The sequence below is a fragment of the Mus caroli genome, unplaced genomic scaffold, assembly GCF_978045245.1.
Source record: "Mus caroli unplaced genomic scaffold, Mus_caroli_1 scaffold_11, whole genome shotgun sequence".
NCBI classification, from domain to species: Eukaryota; Metazoa; Chordata; class Mammalia; order Rodentia; family Muridae; genus Mus; species Mus caroli.
Window position 1 is genome coordinate 101,102,631 of NW_028227266.1, and position 25,310 is coordinate 101,127,940.

Below are 25,310 nucleotides of genomic sequence, written 5' to 3' on the forward strand. Positions count from 1 at the left end.
CCCCCCATCTACTTTCTGCCCTACACTCTCCTTCCAGAAACGCACATCTCTCAGGCTTTTGACTCTCAACTGGCCCTGCCTCTTTCTCATCTCCATTCTGATCTTCCATGTCAACAGGAACGAGCAGCCCCACCTTACTGGACACACGGGAGGCCACCCAACACTTAGACACTTGCAAGAGTCGGGATTCAAAAAGATAAATGTGTGAACCCTTCTGTAAATATTCAAAGAAAACTCACGGGAAGTTATATTTGTTTTTATTATCTTGGAAGTCTGCAAAGGGCAGCCGCTCACACAGCCTGTCACACACGGCACACGGCAGCGTGCCTTCCTCTATGGCCTGCAGAAGCTGGGCAGGGAGAAGCCAACCAGAGACCTTCATCAGCTAATAGATAGATCACACTTTAGTACCCACCCACACACACACCTTGGCTCTCCATGTCTCTGCCATTATCACTCTGTCATTGCTGACATCTCTTTATAATGCCACGGCCTTTGGCCATGGAAACGGATGCTATCGCAGACACCTGACTTGGAGCAGTAAAATGTCCTTGTGTTAACGGAGGACATCAGCATTGATCCTCGTGAGTATGAAGCTCAATGGCAGTCACACTAGTTTCCTCAATGTCTTTTGAGTTGACTGCCATACACTGTCTCATGGGAATAATAGGCTGACTTGGGCCCAGAAGAGTTCTGACATGACCTTGGCCCAAGTTTAAGGTGAGCCTTAAGCTTTTCCATATGCAAAATGGAGATGATAATGTTTAGCTCATAATGGTCTTGTGAGAGACAAATATTTCCTCTGTGGTAGAGACCCAGACAAGATCTATGTTCAACAGGCAGGACTCCCGGAACCTAAAGAGATCATATGACCCACACAATCCATTAAGCAGGAAACTCCAGGAGCATTTAGGGATGGCAAAGAGAGCTGGGAATTCTGGGATACTACAAGGACCTTGTAGGCATCTGTCCTGTCATACGTTGATGTCCCCTTCTCTTCCATCTATCTCTGTCCTCATCCTCCACGTCTGGGATCTACCATGCATCTCTGCCTAGGGAGAGCGTCTCTCTGAACTCCCTCCTTCCCATGAAGAGACAAGTACACCTCTGGTCCAATCCAAACATTCTTCAAAACAACTTTTAATCAAAAGCAATTGAGGAGCTACAGGTCCAGGGGGAAGCAGGGGTGGGATGTGGGGAAGGGGTAGGAGAAGGGCAGGGGTGCTTTAACCCCAGTACCTGGAGAGGGAATGAGGAAGGCGAGCGGTCCTAGTTCAGTTGTCTATGGCTGCTTCCCTGGAGCCTAGATCTGAAGCAAGGGTGCAGGTGTTGACAGGAAATCAGCAGAGAGTGACTCCTGCAGGGCTTTTCTATGTTTCAGTCCATCTACAGCAACAATCTGCTACTCCAGGAATCACCCCAGCCTTTCTGAGAGGGACACAAACCCCCTGCTAGATAACTGGGCATAAATTCCTTAAGAGCAAAAGCAGGCTATTTTAAAATTGAAAGGTCTGTGTTATAACTTAGATCTGTGTCTCTGCTGAATGAGGCAAGATGGAAACAGAAAGCATTTTGGAGAGAGCAAAGCTCTCTAAGGAGGAGAGGCTGGAGTGGTCCTGCTCACAAATGGCATAGGATTATTCTCTGCCACTTTAAATGTCACGTTGGATAAAATCACAGGCATTCCTGGAAAGTGTGCAGGCAACATCCTGGCCTTAGGGAGTAAACCCCTTTGCAAATGAAATGAAAAACGAATATGTATATATTGCTTAGTACCCACCACCGCTCCACACACCCTACCAACTTCAGTCAGCTCTCTACACCAACAAGAGTTGGCCATGGAACCTGGAAGAGACCAGGGACCCAGGCATCGTGGGTGGGAGGGGTCTGACTTACGTCTTGTACTATACCTACTGTGTTGAGTCATTCCTTATGCATAGAAACACAGGGAATGGTCTGGAGCCTATAGTATAGTGATAAGGTTTATAGGGACCTAGGCTGAGTTACCATTCATTCATAGCAACACAGAGGGCAACCTGAGCCTACAGTGTAGATGGTACATGGTAGGTGAAGATCAAAAACCACAGGCCAGAAAAGCTGGTTTCCATGCAGGAGGGTAGGGAGTCACCCTACCTCACTCGCACCACCCCCTATTTCAGCAGTGCCATCTAATTCCCATATTTAGATAACGATCCAGACACAACAGTCTAAGAACAGCCTCCCTGTGGCTGACCCACTCGGTGGGTAGGCCCAAGCCCTGGCTGCTGGGATGCCCAGGGTTTCCATTCCCAGGCCCACAGGGAACTTTCCCGCCCACGCATCCACAGAGCACAAGTTCCCGTGTTCCTCAAGAAGCATCCATCAAAGCCAGACTTCCACCCCCACAGCCCGGAAGTAATCCTCCTTCACACAGGAAAAGAGTCACTTCCTTAGTCTCTCCAGGTCTTCAGCCTGCTGCATGAGGGTAATGCATGGAGCTGACCTTCCAGCCCTTCTCCCCAGACCTTCAGGAGCAACAACGACTGCATCTCCAGCCATCTTGAATTTCCAGTTCTACCATCCTGAAAACCTTGAGACCTTTCTTGCCGCTGTCATTCCAGTCAACTTTCTTTCTTTTTTTTTTTTAATTTATTTTTTCTTGGATATTTTCTTTATTTACATTTCAATGCTTTCCCCTTTCCAGGTCTCCCCTTCAGAAACTCCCTATCCCCCTCCCCCTGCCTCTATGAGGATGCTTACCACCACCACCCCAAACACACACTCCCATCCTCCTGCCCTGGCATTCCACTACAATGGGGCATTGAACACCCTCAGACCTGAGGGCCTCTCCTCCACTGACATGGTACATAGTATGTACTCACTGATAAGTGGATATTAGCTCAAAAGTTCGGAATACCCAAGATTCAATTCACAGACCATATAAAGCTGAAGAAGAAGGAAGACCAAAATGTGGGTACTTCAGTGCTTTTTGGAAGGGTGAACAAAACACTCACAGGAAGAAATATGGAAACAAAGTGTAGAGCAGAGACTGAAGGAAAGGACATCCAGAGACTACCCCACCTGAGGATCCATCCCATACACAGTCACCAAACCTAGAGGCTACTGGAGATGCTGGGAAGTGCTTGCTGATAGAAGCCTGATATGGCTGTCTCCTGAGAGGCTCTGCCAGAACCTGGCAAACACAGAGAAGGAAGTTCGCAGTCAACCTTTGGACTGAGCGTAGGGTCCCAAATGGAGGAGTTGAAGAAGGGACTAAAGGAGCTGAGGAGGTTTGCATCCCCATGGAGGGAGCAACAATGTCAAGAGGCCAGACCCCAGTAAACTTTCTAACAAGGAAATGAATAAACCCACAGTCTCTCTGGAAAACTTGCCCAATACAAATTTTCTCTTTCATAAAGCTCATCTGATTTCTGTTGTTGTTGTTGTTGTTGTTGTTGTTGTTGTTGTTGTTGTTGTTAAGCCAAAGTGGGGATGGAGGTGTAAATTCTGTGTCAGGAGGAAGCTCCAAACTTTCCAGGAAGAGAGGAGGCTGCAGAGGCTGACTGGGACATACTCCGGCATCTCAGAGAAACATAAATAAATAAACCACAGCAATAGAGAACTCTCGCTGTTATAGAGTCACGTGGGCACCAGCTTTTCTGGTTGCTCGTCTTTAGTCGTGTGGACTAAAGGGGCCCAGCTTCCATCCCTGAATTGTAACCTCTAAGCATATCTTGTCCTATTCTTGGCATAAAAGCAGTCAGTTTCTGGTCCAAAGGGACAGTTTTTAAATGCTGGAAGAAAAGACAGGAAGGGAGGAGGGAGGGAAGGAGGAAGGAGAGAAGGGAGGAAAGGAGGGAGGAAGGGGAGGTGGGAAGAAGGGAGAAGGAAGAGGAGGAGGGAAGAAAAGATGAAGGAAAGGAAGGAGAGAAGGGAGGACGGGAGAAGGGAGGAGGGAGGAGGGAGAAAGGAAGGAGGGAAGAAAGGAGAAGGGAGGGACAGATATGGGCGCTTTACATATGTATGCACTAAATTAATTAATAATGGGGAAATGCCAATCTCACAAAAGAAATCCTGCCCAACTAAGGTATCTTATTCATAGACAGAGGGAAGATCTGGGACCAACCTTCCTAGAGGAGACAACTGGCACTCTGACCAACACGAAAAGCAATCCATAGAAGAAATGACAACCACAGCAGTCAGCAGGAAGGTAAATTGAGGGCTAACTGAACACTACACAGTCTGTATGAGGCCCATGGGGACCTGAACTCAGGTCTGCTTACTCCCACACCCTGCCAAAGTGTGTGAGAAGAGGCACCTGTTTTACCCCATGAGGAAGCAAGACAGGAACATCTCAGAGGCAGGAGCAGGACTCAGAGCCAGGAGCACTGGCTGGAACTCCATCACTCACCTTCTGCACTTATATAACCTTCCTGTGTCTCCGTTTCCACCCCGCTCCCTGTGTGCTGATGAATGGATGTGACCCCAGCACCGGTGGATAAGAGTGATAGGCTATGTCACTCACTCTACTACACCACAGACAGGATTTTTAACTTTGGGAAATATTCATAAAAAATTGGGAAACAGCAAAATGTCCGGAGGTCAGAGCTGATGTATGACCCCCATCAAAAAAAAAAAAAGTCCCTGGCATCCAAATAGCAGAATAAAAATAGCTACATCAAACAGCTGTGCCAACCTTCTCCTCGTGTAGGGGGAATATAAATTGGTTTAGCCTTTTTGGAGGGCAGCTGGCGACATCCATCAGACTTTTAAACAAGCCAAGTTTTTCCTTAAACTTTCTATTTTAAAATGATATCGATCACACAGGAAAGTTACAAGGCCCATTCTTCCAAATACCTTCAACCCATATTCCACCAATTTCCAACATTTTTCTCCCACGTTGGTTTGCCAGTTCTTCCTCCCTCCACATACTTTGACAAATATATTATGACACACACGGCTTTTGCATTGTGTACAGTATATTATATTATGCACACATTAGTTTTCATTCTTGAGTCTTCCAAAAGTACACCCAAGAGCTTGAGGACATCACAGTTTTTTGCTGAATATTCTTGAATATTTCTTCCTTAAGAAAAAGGATATTTTCATATCTGACCATGGTGCTATTATCAAATTTAAGAAATTGAAGTTTTTTGTTATATTTAATTCATCTGTTTAAATACTCTAATTTTAGAAGCTCAGATTCCAAATCATCAAATGTCCAAGTATGCACTAGAGTATTCTCCTAGCTCGTTTACATATTTATAATATATCTTTATATTAACTTGTCACACCTCTTTGGCCCTCTTTAGAGCCATTTCTCTTTTTAAAAAAATAATAAATTTTTAAAGTGTGACCTGGACTTGCTAAATTGTTAAAAGCATTTCTCTGGTCTTTGCCCTGGTGCACCAAAGCCAGGCATTAGGAATTTCCGTGGATATGAGTTGAGACGAGCCTGAGTCCGAATCTCTAACATACTCCCAAGAGAACCGCACACCCTATTTTCCTGGTAAACACTTACGGGGCATCCAAGGAAGGACTCTGTAAAAAGCTTTTCCAGTCCCTTGTAAGCAGCCTCTTGCTTTCCTTCGGATAAAACCCAGGAGCCACAGTACCTAGAACTCAGGATGTATCAAGCATGCTGAGCTGTACCTCACAAGGACACACCTCAGACTCTCCACAGCCAGAAGTCCAAGTTAAGGGGATACTTGTCATTGAAGGGGCTTCTCTGCTGACTCCACTTCCCAGAGGACATCCACCTCAGCCAGCAAAGCCCTTAAAGGAGGAGGTTTCTGTGTCCTGCCTCTTCTATTAGCACAATCTGCTGTTTCTCCAAGAAGCCATTCTGGTTACCCTCTCCTACTCCAATGTCTCCGTCCTCAAACATCCAGCATGACTAAGCACCAGGTCTTACCACCCACTGGGAGCTCACTTGAAGCCCTGCTATTCCAGGCAGATGGCCGCTCTCTGGACCACTGTTCCTGCTCTTCCTCGCTCCTCCTACACATAGGCTTCCCCTAACAAAAGGCCCCTTCAATGGTCAGTTCCTGGTCTGATTCTTCTCTAGGTCTTTCACACTTGGTCACATGACTGTCAGCCTAATCTCTACAGCTACTTCTCCAAGATCCCTTGCTGCCCCTGTTTTTTATTGCTCTAAGTCCTTAGTTCTATCACCACAGAAACAACATTGACCTTCCCCTGTGTGATCCTGGGCAGTGTGGCACAACCCAATCTATTCACCCATGCTTTACAGACACCTGCCTACGCCAAGTCCTTAGCTTGACTTTGGGGAGCTCAAAAAAATGTCAGACACTGGAGACCAGGCAAGATGGCTTAACAGTTAAAGTACTGCAAGGTAAACAAGGAGACCAGAGTTCAGATTCCCAGAAGCAATGTAAATGCCAGGTGGGCATTACAGCTAGTCTGGACTTTTACAGTCTTACAGAGAGGATAATGGATTCCTAAAACAAATTGTCTAGTGAGACTAACAGCTACCAGTAAACTCTGGCTTCAATTGTGGGACCTTGCTCTCAATGAATAAGGTGGAAAACAATCAAGATTCTAGACATCCACCTTGGCCCCTACATGTCTGTGTGTGTGTGTGTGTGTGTGTGTGTGTGTGTGTGTGTGTGTGTGTGCATGTGCAAATGCACACAACTGTATGGTACACATATGGAAATAAGAAAGCAAAAATAAATGAGTGTGACTCTCAGACAGCAGAGGCAGGCTTCTGTTGGTGTTAGGTGAAAAAAGGCCCAGGTAGGCATGCAGTCTTCCATGCTATCACAGAAGACCTATGCATCCCTACTACGTGTCCCCTCCTCTATGACTGCCATGATCACCAACCATCGTGCAGGTAAAAGCAAATATGGATGAAGCCTCTACCCTGCTAGAGAGTGTAGGACCCAGGGTCCATCGAGTAAAGCCCAGAAGGGAGACAGAGATGCAATGTGCCTGTCTCACATACCCAGGTACATAGTAGAGGGAAGGGTAGAACTGGAGGTAACATGTGACACACCCATAGACAGAGAAACACAATCACAGGTTATCTGTACTACGGACTCCTGCTGAGGGTCACACAGTCCCATGACAGAACCCCACTTCCTAAACCCTGACTGTACCCCCCAATCTCCGTATGATGCATCTCCCCCTATAACTGACAACCTGTCTTTGTAGAGAAGACAGCCCACCCATCCTCACTCCTAGGAATGACACCCAGAAGGTATAGTGTATCGTCGTCTTCTATAGAGACAATACATGGTCTCCTGAGTACATGGGGCGGTGCAGCTTGTCAGGCAACAGGTGGGTGACGTCACTCCAATCATCCATGTGGAAAAGGTTCTCGTTTCGTGATCTGAAGAGCACAGGCAAAAGATGTGCACATCCATTCCATCCAATAATGTCTGTGAATAGCGAGAAGCGCACAGAAACCCCATCATCAGCCATTAGGTCAATGAGAACAGAAATCAACATTGTCACACCACCACACGCCCACCGGCATGACTATATTTAGAAAGATTGACAATACCAATTGTTTGAGAGGATGAGGAGCAACCAGGAGCCTAACACACCACCAGTCGTGTGTGCACAATGGCACAGTCGCTGTGGGACAGAGATTGACAGTCTCTTACAAAGGTAAACATACATTTACCATAGTAAGCAGCGTTTCTGCCTTTCAGTATTTATCCAAGAGAAATGAACACATATTCTTCATTCTGTATCTCATAGACATGTACTTGTTTGCCGTAGCTTCGTTGATAAACAGCTAAAAAACTAGAAACTAGAAACAAAAGTGTGGTAGATAAGGCAGTTTAGATTTACTTCTGCAACGGAATAGTACTCAGTAATAAAAAGGACTGATACAGCAACACAGAGTACTCTTGGGTATATTTGCTAAGTGGAAAAAAAAAAGCCAAACAAGACAAGAGAGTAGCCTGTTACATGAGTGTCTGGAAAAAGCAAAACAGAGAAACCAGACCAGTGGTTGTCAGAGGCCAAGGATAGAAAAAGGAAAGTGGTAACGAAGAAAGAAGGGCCGCTGTGGGTGTGTTCTAAATAGTGTTTGTGTGATAGTGACATGTCGACCTCCAGGGGTTGAGTCCTGTGGGCTCAAACGGTACGGTGAAGAGTTCATTGTCTGGGAACTGAATCTCAAGAAAGCTCATGTTTTCAAAGACTTGACCTGGACTCGAGAAGCTACCCTCACTTGCTTACAGGCAGGGCTGGTGTTCAGCACGTTCAGGCCAGCATGAGTGAGTATGTTAGAACATAAGACCACTCCACCCTGACCATCAGTTCCCACAGCTTGAGCCTCCGAGTTAGCCCCATGTCTCAGCTCTTCTCTGGGCTTTGGTACCTCTCCAACAGCTAAAGCACTAATTAATACCTGTCTAGCGGAGACCTTGTGAGCCAGTAACCCCTGGCTCCACACCAAGCGATAGGAAAAGGAATGTTCCACAGCCTGCTCTAACTCAGTTGAAGACAGGCTAAGCTACCACCAGGCCCACTTCTTTAGACAGCACATTCCCCACAGGGAGGAATCCCGATTCTCCATCAGGAAGGAAAGTTAAAACAACTTGAATTATGGAATGGTTCTTGGCCTGCCAAAGGCCTCAGTGTGGGAGCTGGTATCCTGGTTATCTGTGGTTATAACATTTCCCAGCATGCCTCATAAGAAAAACAGCTTCAAGGGATCAGAAGGAAGGGCATAAAAAAGTCAACGGGAACAAGGCTGAGAAACACTGGTCTATGTGCAGGAATCATAGACTAGAAAACAGTGACGCACAGTCCCAGCCCGGACATTCTCACATGGGGTATCCACTGAGACAACAGGTCACCAGTGTCCACATGTCAAGACAGGAACAGTGATGTGAAAGAATTACAGCCACGCAGGTTCTTGAGAGTCTCCCTCATAGGGTGGAAAGCCAGCCCCTCACCCTCCCTCAGTTTAGCACTGACAAGTTTATCTGGTCTCGTGGCTAGCGTCATCAGCCTGAAGGATCCAGAACCACTGAGACACAGACCTCTGGACATGCCCACAGGGGCTATCTTGATGACATTCAGTGGGGTGGGAAGAGCCACCCACAGTGTGTGGCACCATTCCTGGTTGGGATGGCAGACTGTGTTAATGAAGAAAGATGTCTGAGCAACTGTACTTATTGACTGCTCTCTAGTTTTAACCAAGGACACATTAGGACCAGATGTTTCAAGCTTCCACCTGCCCTGACATCTACATCGAGATGAACCTGATCTTCAACTGTGAGCTGAAATAACCTTCCTCCCCCTTCCTTAGGTTCCTTTTGTAGGCATATTTTGTCCCAGCAACAGAAGTGTACCTAAGACACCTGGCATCAGTTCCTTACAAAGCCAGGATTGCATGTGTACATAAAGCGGGGCCAGCACACTGCTGTCCACAGAGGGACTAATGGAAGCCCTCACAAGCTGGCATCTCCCCTACCCAGTACTGTATCTCTCTGTCCTTGTCTGGAGCCCGTGGTGGCAGAGGCACACACACAGCATATCCGTTCATTGTTTCCAGCGGGTGTTAAGTAACGAAGACAACTTCCAAATGAGAAGAAATTAAGCGCTGGAGCCGAGTCCCTGCATTGTCAGGCTCAGCCGAGCCAGCGCCTCCTCAGAACACTCGCTTTGTGCCTGATACATTATGACAAAGCCGTAATTGTTCTTTCAGTCTTTCCCCGATATTTCATAACAACGTGAAGTGGGAGTCGCAAAGGTCAGTCGCGTTGTGGAACGAGCGTTGTTCTTATTGTCCCTTTCTGAATGGTGGCTTCCATTTGCCAGGCTGCTCCATGCCCGGGTGTCTCAGCAGCCGGGCCTCGTGTTGTTTAAAAGGAGCTGCACCACCTACTCAGGGCAGAGTGTCCTAATTTGCTAGATGGTCTTGGACCACTGTCTAGCCACATCAACTGCATAAATACACTCATATGCAAGCACATGAACACACACACAGGCACATGTACACTTATGCAACACCCATGCATACCCATGTTTGCACGTGCATACACACACACACACACACACACACACACTTCTCCCAAGCAACCCACTCTAAACCTGTGAATGGAAACAACAGCAACTGTCAAGTCCATATGAATCAGATAACAGATGCATTTGTCTTCTCCCTGGGACAACAGCACTCCTGTCTGGTAGATGACAAAGAAATCCTAGGTCTTTCTGTGAAGAGTATGTCAAACCTAGGCTAAAACCTGACTCTGGGCGACAGAGAGATAAACTAGTGGGTCAAAGTGCTTGCTGTGCAAGTATGAGGACTCAGGTTCAAATCCCCATTACAGATGTAAAACTCTTAGCATAGTTGTTTATGCAGCTTTAACCCCAATGCTTAGGGGTATGGAATGGAAACAGGAGAATTGTTGGGGCAGGCTAGCCAGTCTAGCTGCAGGATCATGAGAGACCCCAAGAATAAGAACAATAGAGCAGGAGACCCCACATCATTCCCTGACCTCCTTCATGCATGGACAGATCCATGCCCCTGCACAAACACAGGCACACATATCACACACAGTCAACCCCATCCTACCTACCTCCCCCACTACCCCTCCACACACAGACTCTATTTTGAATTTATTCTGATAGGGCTCCAAAGTTGGCAAGATTCTCTTCCTGTAGACATACTTTACAAAACAGAAGTCTTCGGGAACCAGTAGATTATCTGGGCATATCTGGATGCCCACTTGTATAGGGCTTTGCATGTTCCGGTAAGGCTCAGGGTAAAACCCATGAGATGCTCTGGGGAATGCTCCTAGAGTCTGATCAGGGCTCTGTTTGGAGAACTTGGGTACCTGTAAAAGAGAGCAACAGAGTCCTGGCAGGCAGTGGCAGAGAGCAGCTTTGTACCTGATCCCTACGGCATGATAGTTGCTAAGAAACCATTGAGATGCAAATAAGTTAGTAAATACTTAGCAGCAAGATCCCAGAAGAGGGCTGAGAGGGGGATGCTCTCTACTAGTCAGGTGGGTGAAAGGAAAAGGAGGAAAGGTGTTTCCTCCTGACTGGGCAAAGGACCACTGGCTTTCCTGTGGAGCTGCAGCACTGAACTACTGAGTTAAAGAAACAAAAAAACAAAAACAAAACAAACAAAAACCTGTTCTTTTCCACTTGTCTGGGAGTAGCGGAAAGTTAGAACCTAGATCAGGGAGCCTGGGAAGCACAAAGAGTCTCCCCCAAGGAGCTCTAGGCCGACTTTAATACCTTTCTTCCATTGAGAAAGTGTTGACATATGAAAGAAGTGGTCTGAACGGTGCCTACTAGTGTTCAAGAGCGAGGACCCTAGCTCCAGTCCCCAGCACCCATGTTTTTAAAAAGGCATGGCTATGTGTATACAGACAGGAGGCTTACTGGGGCTTGAACCTGGATCCAGACTCGGCTGGGGATCCTGCTGAATAAGGTACACTGTAATAGGGCAAGACACCCAATAGCCTCATCTGGCTGCTGTACTCACACAGGGGCACACGCACCACCACACACAGACACACACACACAAAGACACACACACACACACACGCAGAGGGGAGGATGTTCCGCCAAGGACACTAAAGACCCTCCATCTTGTACAAGTTTCAGAACCTAGAGGAAAGATGAATTGAGAGCGTATGTTGAAAACATTGACTCAGTACAGAAGCCCGGGTGTAGCTAAACCATGATCGGCAGTGGCTGGAAAGAAGAAAAAGATCACCTTACTGACCAGCATGGGTGCCTTTCCGCCTTTCCACCTTTCTTTCGTTCTTGCTTTCCACTGGGCACTCGGCTTCCACGTGAGGTTAAGTTGAGGTGCACCCGTGTCTACACAGGGACCCAGAGTGTCACAGTGTGAAGGAAGCCAAGGCTTCGACCACAGCTTTGACAAAGAGCTCCACTGTAAGAACTCTTCCTTCTGACTCCAGGGCAGTCACCAGAGCCTTGCAACCACTTTATCTTTAGCCCCAGGCCATCACGTTCCATCTGCTCACCTCTCAGTTTGATCATGTCCAGGAATAGAGGGAGCACCCTCACCAGGACAGAAGCTGCCTGCCTAGATGCCTCCGGCGGCCTTCCATTCCTGGATCTTTACATTCCTGTCAATTTCTACTTCCTTAGCTCTCACCATGTCTCCAATGAGGCTATCTGAGTCCTAGCCTCCACGTTCTGGCCTCCATAGCACATCCTTTCCCTTACTGTGGGTGTGATGGTTCTTGCTCCATTATTCAGTCAACCAGGAGCACAGAATTAGTATGGTAAATGGCCACCAGTTTTACATTCATCTCTGCTTCTACTAGCAGCTGTATGCTGACATTTTTGTGAGGAACTTGCCCTTTTGCACCTGAAGCTAAGCAACTGAGGTGAATCAGAGATAATTTCCCCACCCAAACTAGCTCTGGGTCATGTGACCTAAGCCTGGCCAATGAGAGTGTTCCATCCTCCTATGACAAAGCCTGGTTCACTGAGAGGCTCAGGACCTATGGAGGCCAAGGGGACAAAAATCGGGGTGCTTCAGAGGGCAGGAGGTTAAGAATTTATATTTCTATTGATAGCTCAAGCGGCCATGAATTTGAGACTGCCAACAACCACATGACCACCACACAGGGCAGAGGATGGAGTCAACAGAATGACTGCCTTTTTTCTCTGTTAGCTCCACTCTACGCTTTTCTACACCTTAGAGGACCAACCTCCATGGCCTGAGTCAACCAGACTCCAATGACCTCTGTCTTAGGGCGCACATGCATTCATGCGGAAACCTGGAGCTCACTGATTGGCTAGATGAGCAGGCCAGCAAGATCCATGGGTCCATCTGTCTGCACCTCTCCAGCACGGGGTTCAGATGTCCTGCTGCACCTGTCTTTCCCACAGCACTGGGGATTTGAACTCAGGTTCCTGCGCTTGTACTGCAAGCACTTTAGCAAGTGAGATGTCTCCCCATGGAGCTCCTGCCTTCTCACTGAGTTCATGCAGTATAAGGTGCTGGCAAGAGACAGAGTAAGGGAAGAACTGTAAGAAGACAGCCTCAACCCTATTCTGGGCAGTCTGGGCAACAGCTACATTCTTACCTGTGTCTGGCCCTTCTCAGGAAGCTCCCTCTATGGAACACTCTGGCCAAGTTCTGATAGCCCTGGGGTATATCATGACTTGGCACTGCTGAGATCTGGCTCCAGCCCCATCCTCACTGGGTCCCTTAACTCTTTGCATATTTCTGTAAAGAGTTTCCTAAGTTAGCCCTTCAGGAGGCTGATGTCTGTTTTGCATCAGAGCTCTGGCTGATACAGACAGGAACTGAGGAATAAAGGCGGAAATAAATACGGAATAATGCCGGGCGTGGTGGCGCACGCCTTTAGTCCCAGCACTCGGGAGGCAGAGGCAGGCGGATTTCTGAGTTCGAGGCCAGCCTGGTCTACAAAGTGAGTTCCAGGACAGCCGGGACTATACAGAGAAACCCTGTCTTGAAAAACCAAAAAAAATAAAAAAAATAAAAAAATAAAAAAATAAATACGGAATAAAGGATCCAGAGACAGAGTGTTGTCCCTTAAAGTGGCCATGATTTCAATCTCAAATGATCTAGCAATAACGAGGGTCCCTATTCTGTTTTGTTTTGTTTTTTTCCTCCAGCCTGAATTGAGCATCTGTCACTACAAACAAAACATATGGCTGGTAGGTAAAGCCTAAAGCCTTTGGTGGAAAGCTCTGGATGTCCACCTTCATAAGAAAAAGGATGAGAACCACCTGGACCTCTCATTCTACCCACCCCCACCTCAGACAATGCCCTGCCCCTCCTCCAAGAAACCCATTCCTCCAACACACATGGTGGTCTTTATCTCACACACATGCACAGGCTTCCCCCATCTCTCTCTCTCCCTCCCTCCCCTCTCTCTCTCCCTCCCTCCCTCCCCTCTATGTCTCCATCTCTCTCTCTCCCCCTCTCTCTCTGACACACACATGCAGTTTCTATCTATATATCTCTCTCACACACAGACACACACACGTGCAGTTTCTCTCTTTTACACACACACACACACACACACACACACGCACACTTGCACACACACGCACACTTGCACACACACTTCTTCCTCAACCCCTTCTGGTTTGAAGCATGCCCCTGTCCTCACCCCCCAGTGACAGGTGTGGAACCATCCACGCATCCACCTGCGTGCATCCCTCCAACATCCTTTCAAAAGCAGACTGTAGTTTCCGAGCCTCTGTCTCCCCCACCAGTCTGCTGTTTAGTAAGCTCCTTGAAGGAAGGGCTGTATTCTTTATCTCTGTGGCTTTGGTCCTCAGGATAGAGTTTCTCACATAGATGCTCAACAAAAGTGCTCTAGGTGTTCATGGACTGCGGGGCAAATGCTTGCCCTGCATCTCACACCCGAGAGTTGCCCCTTACAGAATCTGGACGTGGCTCGACCCTTATGTGATACTCAGAGACGAGGCTGCTTCACCAGATGCGTAAGGCATCTTCCATCTTGCCTCAGTTGGACCAGACAGAACTCGAGTCAAATCAAAACTTATCCCCCATGCATAGCATGCCAGCTTGCTATAGCTGCCCTTCAAACGGAAAGAAAGACTCCTGCCTCCAACCTTACGTTGCCCAACCCTGTTCCCAGCACTCACAGTTATATCCCATCTGTTCCCTTTATATCTGTCCTGAAATCATGCTGTTTATCTTCCTGGTGACCATCTACGCCCCAGTAGCCAGCCCACTCCTGAAGATAGAGCACCTGGACCCTGCTCACCGTGGGAGGTTAGCAGATGTTTGCAAAACATTACATGAATGAAACACGGTATCTTCTCCACCACCTCAGCCTTCTGCATGGCTTTCTAATTCTTTCTACCATCTTTTTTTTTTTTAGGGTTTCCAGTTATCACTTGCCACCTGATCAATCCAGGCTCAGTACCTGTAAGCAATGACGGCATTTATTTTGTTCCTGAACCCACAGTTCAGACAAAGCTCTTGAAGAAGGCTTGCCCACCCCTTCCACTCTGGAAAAGCAATGGTGGCTCAAAAGATGGAGTGGTAGCCACCTGAAGGCTCATTTGTGCCCAGCATCGGAAGCTGGTCACAGACTGGAACATGAGCTGGGATGTGCACAGGGTATCTCTGGGACCTTGCCCTGCCACCTGAGTTTCTTGACAATGTGGCAGCTCAAATAAGAGAGGAGGGAGCAGAGGGAGAGAGAACTAGCTCTTTATGGTCTTTTATAACCACAGCAGATGGATACAATATTCATGACTCAGCTTTAAACATTCCTTTTCTTTCTGTGATCGGATCCTGGGGCAAGGAATGATCACAAGTAGAGGGGTCCACTGGGGTGAACCCTGAACTTAGTTTGGGGCTGAAAAAGATCAGCAGGAAACTCATCAAATCCACCTGAAACCCCCAGAGGTAACAACAGGGTCAGACAATCTCCCAGGGCATAAAGAGCAGCAGATATTCTCGGCCTGTAAGACATGTGCACCCATGTTTGCCTGTGTGGAGCTGGAGAGGACAATACTGAGGGAGAGTGGGACATAAGGAGAGGAAGAGCCGGGATGGTGAAGGGTCTTTCTTGGGTTCTGAAAATACCAGGGAACCAGCAAGGGTCTCACACACATGGTATAAATGTGAGGATGTCGTGTACCAAGTCACGGCCTCACACCCAAAGTATGTCCTCAGCAGTAGCTTCTTGGAACATCCCCTAAACTTAATGGATTTTCTGGTGACACTGACAGCCCATCCTTTCCCTCCAAGCTTACTGACCACCCCTATTCCTGGAGTGCACTCATCCTCAGAGGTGTGGAGACACCCAGAAGGGGCTTCCAGTCCCGTGAAGACCACAGCAGACATCCAGGAGCAAGAGCAGAGTTCAGGGGCAGAAATGGGTATGAGAACACATGGGACCCCTTCCCTCTCCTCCGGCTCACCTCCCAGCTCCAGACGCCCCTGGCCTCAATGAGAGAGACAGAGCAAGGGTCCTATGCTGCTGTGCTGGAAACACAGCACAAGGAAAAGCAGAGGACAAGTCAACCCGAGGGCCCAGCTGTGGCTCACAGATAAGACCAACTCTCTGCTACCACTGTTCAACTTCCGGCTGGGTCCTATCTATGGTCATGGCCCTCAGAGGGCAAGCCACTGCCCATAGACTGAGGAGTTGAAAGAGTTCCCATATCCAGTGCTGAGGTTCAGCCCAGTGTTTTCCTCTGAAGCTATCCAGTCTGCAGTTGGCCAGAGGAAAGGGAGTGGTTGGTCAATCAGGAAACAGCAGAGCCCAGGCTCAGGTAGGTAGGGCAGGGCCCCAAGAAAGAAACAGGGGCACCCATCTGCCTCCAGCCCTGTTTCTAGCAGATAAGAACATGGACAGAGACCCAGGCCTGCATAGTACCCCGATCTCCCCACCCCACCCTTCACATGCATACACACACACACACACACACACACACACACACACACAACTCCTGTCTATTCCCTCAGCAGCAAGGATAGGCATAGATTCCACTCTGCAAACGTTTGAGCCCCTGACCCCAATGAGTACAAGACCCAGAGGACACGTGGTGAAAGAAAGCAATCCATGACCCCAGACGCAAGGGGAGGCTCTTAGAAGGAGTGTGTAAATGAGAGACCACACACCCTGAGGTTGCCCTCCAGTTGGCAGAACAGCTGAGTCAGCTCTATACAATGAGAAGAGACCCAAGATCAGACACAGAAGAAAAAAATATGGCCAACTGGGACCTTGAATGACATCAGGCAGGCCGGGGTGGGGGGGTGGGGGGAGGGTTCCAGGTCTAGAAGTAAACATTCCTAATTTTAATCCACGTATAAGCAGTGATTAGTAGCAAAGGTGCTGAACTGAGAGTCTGGCAAACCACTTTGGATGTTAGCTGTGGGGTAGTTAATGTCCATACAGGCCTCAGATCCCTCTCCTGTATCCCAGAAGAGATGCCCAGCAAGCCACTGAAGGCATGTGCATCTGTGCAGGAGGTGAACGTTCCACGAGTGGGTGGGCGCACAGTCCGGTTCTGATACTAGCAGTATCTGGGATGGTTCCTAGACAGCCTATCCCTGCTTCAATCATGTCTCCTGTTCTGCTTCTCATATGTTGAGATGGCACAGGAGACACACCTGCTGCATGCTCCCTGGAGCTTCTTCAGCCCCTTAAGCAGAGACCATGGTGTGTCTGACTTTCCAGTGCAGAGAGCCTGCAGGCTAGTGTAAGGGCCCCTCTTCGAGAGCTTGCCCACTCCCCTCCTGACCACCTGCTTCTGCCCACTTCTCTGCTCATTATCACCTCCACCAGGAGGTGGAGAAGCAGAGCCGAGGAGGTTAAATTCAAATCATTCATTTTGTCACTTGCTGCCAGAAAGCAGGAGGGGAGAGAGACACAGGGCCTCAGGTGCAGGCTGTGGGCAGAAATGAGTCCTGGTAATTCTCAGGAAGTCTCCTGGATGTTTTCACGTTGGCCCAGTTCTGCCACAGAGAACGCTAGGGGAGCCTTCTATGAACGGCCTCCTTAAGCAACTGTTAATGGTGTTGTCTGCAGCTGCAGAGACTTCATCTGACCTGGGGAAACATCTGCACTGGTGACAGAAAGAGGCGGGACCCGATCCTTTAGCGGGTGTGTCATCTGGTTGTACTTGTTACCAGCAGGGTTACTAGGGTGTGGTGAAGGTTGTCCCCTGATCTTCCGTGTGGGGCATCTTTCCGGAGCTAACACTCCATCCACAATTGCTAGAAAGTAAGAGAGCAGGCAGGTGAGGTCGACGCTTTGGGAGCTGAACACTATGGCCGAGTGAAGCGTACCAGCGTACCCTCGTACCCTCGAGGGTGAGTGAACGCAAGGGCAGCTTGATTAGCTCTGCCACGAGATTCATGAGATGGCAGAGTGTGTCTGTTTCTCCAGAGAATATTAACTGAGCGGGGCATCCACCCTGAATGCGAGTGGCACTATGGGCTGAGGGCACTGACCTGAGGAGAGGATAAGGGAGGGGAGAGGAGGCGGCTAGCCCAGGACCAGAGTTCTCCCTCCCTCTGCTTTCTCTCTTCCTCCATCATGAAATGGACCTCTCGACAAGCCTCCCCCTTAAAGGTGACTGAGTCCTCCCAAACCATGAGAAAAATAAATGTCCCCTGCTCTCAGTTGCTTGTGCCAGCTGTTCTTGGTCACTGCCTCACAGAAAGTAACACAGGACCCATTTGATAGACTGGGGTGGAGATGAAACTCACTAAAGAGATCAGAGACAAACGCATTTAACGTCACTGAGAGGCACCGGGTGCACAATTCTACGTGGTGCCAGTGGGGACCATGATATCATGTTGCCTGCACTGCCTACATACACCTAAACTTGCTACTAGTCAGAGGGCATTCCTACAGCACAGTCTGCCCACAAGAGTGCTGGGCCAAGGCCCTTCTTGATGCTCACCAAGACTTCCTCCTCATTAGTCTAGGATGACTGGACATTGAATGCCTGAGAGGACATCTTCAACTACCTATCCAGTGTGAGGATCCATGCACTAGTCTCAATCCCCCAGGGGTCACCTTGCCCCTCACAGGACTTCATTTGTAATAATCCATCTGCCCACCACTTTAAGCCTAGAAAACACCCAGCTCCGAGTTTCTGCTATTCTCTTTGCACGCTCCTCTCTCCCAGTTCGACTCAACATTGAGGAAACTGAGTCATGGGAAGGGGGAGTGTGACTGTGCATCTTGACTGACTCCTGAGCATTGAAAAGTAGATTCCCATACACCGAGGATCCACCCACCGTCCCATAGGTCTCCTTGGAATATTTGTCCATTATGGTTTAACCTTTAGAGAGTGGCCAACAAACCAGCATGGTGGTCTAAAACATCCGGGATTTTTTTTTTTGATGGTGCAGATGCCCTGAGCCAACCACTTAGGCAGTGTTCCCTTCCAGTGTGAGTGTGGTTGAACACTCCAACCCCGGGGCTCCACCTATAGCTGCAACCGAAATGGAATCTGCAGACAGAGCCGAGGCATTTCGCATGCAAAATTTTTCTTTTAAATATGAAATCTCTCCCAAGGCATTACTTTATTATTATAGTAATTTCCTCAGAAGGGCAGACATCCAATGTGCTGTTTCTCCACCATCTTCCGAGACAGGGAGATTTAATAGAAATATTCAGGTTCCTTAAGTGGCTAGGGCAGAAGAGGGAGAAAGAGAGGGAGCTTCTCCAAGGAGCAGACTCCTGGAATCCAGGTGACAGGCATGCTCCAGACCTGTGGTGGCAGGTAAGGGCCTGAGCCATAGAGACGTTGGTCTTGGTGTGTCCAGGGGAGAGGCAGGAGAAAGAAACATAGGGGAGCTTTGTGGGCAGTGACTCTTTGTTGTCAGCATGGAGTCATTTCTCTTCTCCAAGACCATGGAAACCTGGAAGCCCAACTGATCAGTGAGGACCCCAACAGCCACTAGCTGAGCTGGCACCAAGCTCTTTCCACCCATGAATGGAGGCCAAATAGGTTCCATGTAAAGCCTATGCTGGAGGCGGAAAGAGGAAGTGCGGGTAAGAACACAGATTCTACATCCTGACTGCCTGTGTTCAAATTCTGGCTTGACCACTTTCCAGACAGGTGTCTTTATTAAATATTAAGTATGACTGGTGTGTCTCAGGCTTCTCGCCTGAAAAATGGGACAGGGCTTGATAATAAAAATGGTGTAAAGACTGATGGAGGGCTGTGTGTGTGTGTGTGTGTGTGTGTGTGTGTGTGTGTGTGTGTGAGAATACTTCTCCCCAGCAGTTTCAAAATCTACTAACTCTAAGCTGCCTTTCCCTCAAATATCAAACACTTCGGTAAAACTGCAGACGCCCAATTCATTCCAACTTGGTCAATGCAGACTGAAGTGAAACCTCCCCAAATTTTGGACTGCAGTCTAATGCGGACCTATCCTCCTGACAGTGTTCCCAGAGGCATCGGAATCTTCTAGGGAGCCTACAGAAAGTGAACTTGCTGAACTTGGAGCCAAGAGTTCACAGCAAGCTGCCCAGGCAAACACAGGCTTCCAGACATCTTAGAACCCTTGGCCACAATGGCTGTCCCCTCTTTGGGGTTTCAAAATAGTCTCTCCCTCTTTCCCATGCAACAATAGCATGGCTTTCTTGAGTCTTCGTATTCCACAGAATTCTTTCAGACTATCTATAGTATTTTTTCTCAATTTAAATATTACACAAGTGGCTCTTTAGTTGTGGTCTGGTCCCAGCATCTAAGACTGGAATGGGAGGGCCCTAAATTCACTGGATAGTGAAGGTCCTGGGCGTGGGAAGCAGATGATAGTCTCCAAGTGACAGAGCTAGAGATTAAAAAAAAAAAAAAAAAAAAAGCCAGAGGCCATGGTCCGGCTTCGTGGAGAAGTAGGTGTCTATGGGGAGACCTTGTGTCCCAAAGCCCAGAGGACATCAACAGCTTTCACCATCTGTCTGGGTCCCCTCTGAAAACCAATCCAGAAAACCCAGAAAGCCTTTCCCCTGCACTGCTTGTATTCTCCTAACACCTCACTGAGCAGACTGGCTGGAAAGGGAGACAGGCAGAAGGGAAGGGAAGAGATATGTTCTCTTTCAGTCTGGTTCCCCCAAATAAAGACCAACCAGCTTCCGGTCTGATGACATGTGACATGTCCCTCTACCCCCATCCTGTCCCTACCCTCAGTTAGACCAGGTAGTGTAGATTCCAGAACACACCCGCTATTTCTCCCTCCCTCCCTCCCTCCCTCTCTCCCTCCCTTCCTCCTTCCCTCCCTCCCTCCCTCCCTCCTTTCTTTCCTCTTTACCTTCCTTCCTCCACCCAGGCACAGGTCATATAAGGGACCTGACTTCCTTCACCCACATCTCCCCATCAGGACCATGAGTGACAGATACTGTTCTTTTGTACCTGCCCCAGCTTAAACTGAGGACCTGCCCGCCCCAGAGATGCCAGGAAGAAGACAAGACGCTGGAGTGGCTGAAACCAAGGAGGAGAACACTGCCTCCCCAGAGCTGAGTTTGGGGAGGGCCCTGCTGTCTGTGTAGGCGGCTCATTGATCCACTCCTCTGAGAATTATTCCGTGCTCATCACAAACCAAATGAGTCTGGCCCCAACCCAGCCAGGCAGGCGGGAAGGCGGCTCTGTGTGTTGAGAGGAGAAAATGAACCTGCCTGTTGTCATTCGAGAAAAAGGAGGGAGTGAATGGTGTGTTCTGCCCCTGCGCGCTGAGCAGGGGCAAGACGCTGCTTTAATATTCTGCTGAATGTGGTATTTCTTTTAACCCTTTCAGAGATTTTTTTTTCAATCCCCAGAATAAGGCTTTCCTGCCAAGCAAGGGGTAAAGCTCCCAACCTGGACACTGAGAGACGGGCCACAGCTCCGAAGTAGACCCTGCCAGCAGGCCTAGGTGACACAGCCCATGCACACCAGACTGGGCGTACACAATGGCACCCATGAACAGCTCCACCAGGAAGGCAAGGGGCTAGTCAGGGGGGAAAACCAAGTGTTTCAGGAGGAATGTGTCCTGGTGCCTGATGTGTTCCCTCGAATTGCTCTGCAAACTATTTTACCTATATACACATTCCCTCCATCTATTGAGACTCAAAGCCGAGAGCGCACTTCCTAAAGTGTACATCTGAGACCGAATCCCTGACCCTTCGGAGGTGCAAAGAGAGGTAAACCGGATCAGCGCAGCCCCAAACTGAAGACTTGAAGCCACCCCAGCTCACAGTCCTGTAGGCCACTCCACCTTGCGACTGTTCTCAACCGGCTTTGTTGAGGTTGATTTCTATCCTTTTCTATTTCGACTGCTTCTGCACGTGTCTCCGGATGAATCAACCTCAAGCCTACGCTGGGGTGCTAGCCACACTCCATATCAGTCGAAACCCTGCACATTCCAAAAGTCACACACAAACACACACACACACACACACACACACACACACACACACACACGAAGACCAGCAGCCTCGCAGGGCAGCAGGAGGTCAAGCGCAAACAAAAAGCCACCTTCAGGAAACAAGCGAGAGCTTTCTGTGCAGTAATTGCTGCTTCCTCGCTTCCCCATCTCCACGGAGACTGAGCAGCGGTAGTCTTTGCCATGGCTAAGACATCTTCCCTGCTATGACCAAGAGGGGCACGGGAGTATGCCAGTATCTCTTGGAAATGGGCAGTGCTTACTGGAAGGGTTAGAGACGCTGGACCAATGTTGGTCTGGAGTTTCCACTGAAGGAGTCCGTTTCACCTGGAACCTGCAATCCAGTCGAGCCAGCTCTCAAATGGGAACACAACAGGGGAAACAGAGAGCTGCGACCCTTCCACGAGGAATGTCCCTACGGGTGGAGTCCACCTGGCCAGAGATATCCATCGGGATATGGGGCTTCCAGCATGAGTGGCGTGGCGGCGGCGCCTCACCCCAGAGTTGCTCTGTTCGAGAAAACTCTAACTGCTCCTTCTCTACTGAGATGCGTCCCTGGAGGTGGCGGCCGCCGCGGCTCCGCAGGGAAGGTTGGGGGCGGGGAAGGGGGCGGGAGGCGGGGAGGCGAGCAGGGATTTCCCACGGGATTCGCGGGAGCCCTGAGCGCCCGGGCTCCTGGGTGCGCCGGGTAAGGGGTCCGCTGAGCGGGCTTGGCTGGCCACCAGCGGGAGGCACAACCACGCTGAGCCAGCAGGGATGGTGTCTTGGCTTGTGGGCTCGCAGCCATGCAGTCTCTTCTAACTGCCGGATGAGTTTAAGCACGGCCAGCACTCACCCAAGCCCACCCCTGTTCCAAAGCTCAGAAGGCGAGAAAGGCGTCCGCCTCGCACTTGCTGTCCCTGGAAGATTGCAACCCGGCAGCTTCTAGGGCTGATTTCTCCCCCCCAGGGTGCGGTCAATGGATTTGGCCCTTCTCGCTTGGCAGTCACTTGCTGGGGTACTAGTAGGACCTTCTGTGATCCCCCAAGCAGCTCCTGCCTGCGGAGCCCAGAGTCCGGAAACCTCAGACTGCGAAAGGGAGACAGCAAGCTACCGCTCGCCAGCCAGCGCATCCAGGCCCGGCATAGAAAGAGCCGAAGGTGCCGACTCTAGGAGCCCAGTGGCCCAAGGTATCGCTTCCCAGACCAGCTTCGCTCAGAGCTAAGGAGCTTGCACCGCAATGCAGCGGGATACAGGCTCTCTAAGCCGGAGATGTCCGGGGATCGTGCTGTCTGGGAGCACCGGAGCACAGGAGCCGAAAGACTCTGCGTGCGAACGAACCTGCTGTGGGCGCCCAGGGTCGGCACAGGGCATGCCTGTGGGTATTGCCCCAGCCCGGTGCCCCATCTCTACCCAGGATCGGTGACATTCTCTCTCTCCAGCACCAGGATGCCCGGCTACGCCGAGCAGTCAAAGGAGCCCTGCGAAGCGCGCGGCACCCATGAACTGGCAACCGGCAGCCACCAAGTTGCTCCACGAAGGGTACGTTACCTTCCATCGCGGCCACTGCAGATGCCAGGAGGAAGAGCAGCAAGCAATCCAGGGCCATCGCCGGCCAGCGGCCCCCAGGCCGAGCCCCAGCGGAGACGCGCCGCGTCCCAGGGCGCCGCTGCGCTCCCGGCGGGTGGCTTCTCCGTGTCCTTTCGCGCTCTGGCCGGGACCGGACTCCCCGGAGCGCGGCGTGGGCGTGGGCGGGAGTGTGCGCGCGTGGGGCGGTGCGGGCGCGCGTGGATGTGGGTGTGCATGTGTGTGTGTGTGTTTATGGGAGAGGTGGGTGTGTGCGTGCGTGTGTGAGAGAGGGTGAGGGAGAGCGAGCCTGGGAGAGCGCGCGAGAGCGTGTGCGTCCTGGTGTCACATTGCGAGCTACAGCGGAGCCTACGGGAGGACAGAGCGGGCCAGACTGACGGGGGAGGGAGCGGGATCCCCCACCATCAGCTCTCTCTCCACCCCTAACACCTCCTGTCCAATCAAGGAATCAAACCTGCAAAATTCCCTCATCCAATCAGGCGCGAGCACCTCCTTACACTGGCATTGTTAGTTTAAGAAAAACTTTTGCTTGCAAGGCTGTGTGGGAGGGTTAGGAAGGCGCTAGGAGGTGATCGCGCTCCCTCTCGTGGTGATTTCGGAGAACTGCAGCCTCGCACGCTCGCTTTGAAGTCAACTGAGGTCCCTTGTGCTTACAGACACCCCAAAGCTACTCCTGACTATTCCTATGCAGAATGCCGCCACCCTATATCATTTTACTAATCAATTTTGTTTATTTTTGAGTCTTGTCTGATCTCGTTCACTCAGAATTCCTGGAACCTTAACAGTGTCTTATTCTTGGCATGCATCTGTGGAGTGAGTGAATATGGTTTCAAGACTTTATGGCCGGCTGCTCGGGGGTAGTTAGAACACCCGGTGGGCTTCCTCTCATATCCTCAGCTGCATATCTCCAAAAGTCTCTTCCCAGGTGGATCTCTGAGCATCCACTGTAGGGCCTGCTGTCAGAAGACAGTCATAATGGGAAGACATGAAGAAACAGCCAAAAGTCTGACAACTTGTTGGGGTCTGGGGAAGGAAGACATTGCTTTGAACCAGGCCTGGAGGTAGGTGGGAAGGACTGAGTTCTGCAACCACAGGAAAACCGGGCTCCAGAATAGAAGTGGTTTCCCAAGATCAGCTCTGATGATAATGCCCCATTTGGCTGTCTGTTGATCAGGTCAGGCTGTTTCAGATCGGGCCCTGGCCTTGACGCTTGTCAGAAGCTGTGTGGCAGAAGGTCCTCACCTCCTCCCACAAGGTTAGGGATGCTCCTGGAAGACTCGTGTGGGAGGGGCTTCAGCCCCCTCCCCAAACCTTTTAAAGATCTGGCAACCCTCCTTTGGGAATTTAGTTACATTGATTCCCCACCCTGTGTACTTACTCTGTCTTTCACAGACACTGCCTCCCTCTTCACCACCCCAGCCACACTCAGACCCCTGATTCTGACAGGCCTTTGTTTCCCAGACTTTGACATAGGCTGTTTGTGTCTTCCCCTACCATCCACCCATCCAGCCTCAGAACCTGAAAGGATGACGTCAGTGACCGCCGCTTAATCTTCCCTAATACCACCTCAGCTGCTCTCTGTCCCTCCACAGCACTGTGTCTTGAAGTCCCTTAAGTGAGGGATGCCCCTCTCTGACACGGGTGAGTACTGGGTCTTTTGCAGCTTTGGCAACACTCTCCACAGTCCGATGTCACTGCCTACCTGTCTTACTACTTCTTGCCCTTCCTCTTTCATTCCTCCAGCCTCTAAGAGAGGGATCCCCAAAGCTCTTACCTTGAAGCCCCTCCCCCTCCCTGCACTGGTGACCAACTGCATCCATCTCTGTGGATGGATGATAGATAGATGATGGATGGAAAACAGACCGATGGATGCATGCATGGATGCATG

General features: G+C 49.8%; 1 protein-coding gene across 1 annotated transcript in view; it reads right to left on the reverse strand.

Moving 5' to 3' along the window:
- Ephb1 (EPH receptor B1) overlaps positions 1-23,769 on the reverse strand; it is a 442,703-nt gene extending 418,934 nt beyond the window's left edge. The window contains exon 1 of the mRNA XM_021171331.3: positions 23,387-23,769. Coding sequence (XP_021026990.1) covers positions 23,387-23,444 — 58 coding nt within the window. The 5' untranslated portion in view covers positions 23,445-23,769. The remainder of the gene's footprint in view (positions 1-23,386) is intronic.
- Between the last annotated feature and the right edge of the window lie 1,541 nt (positions 23,770-25,310).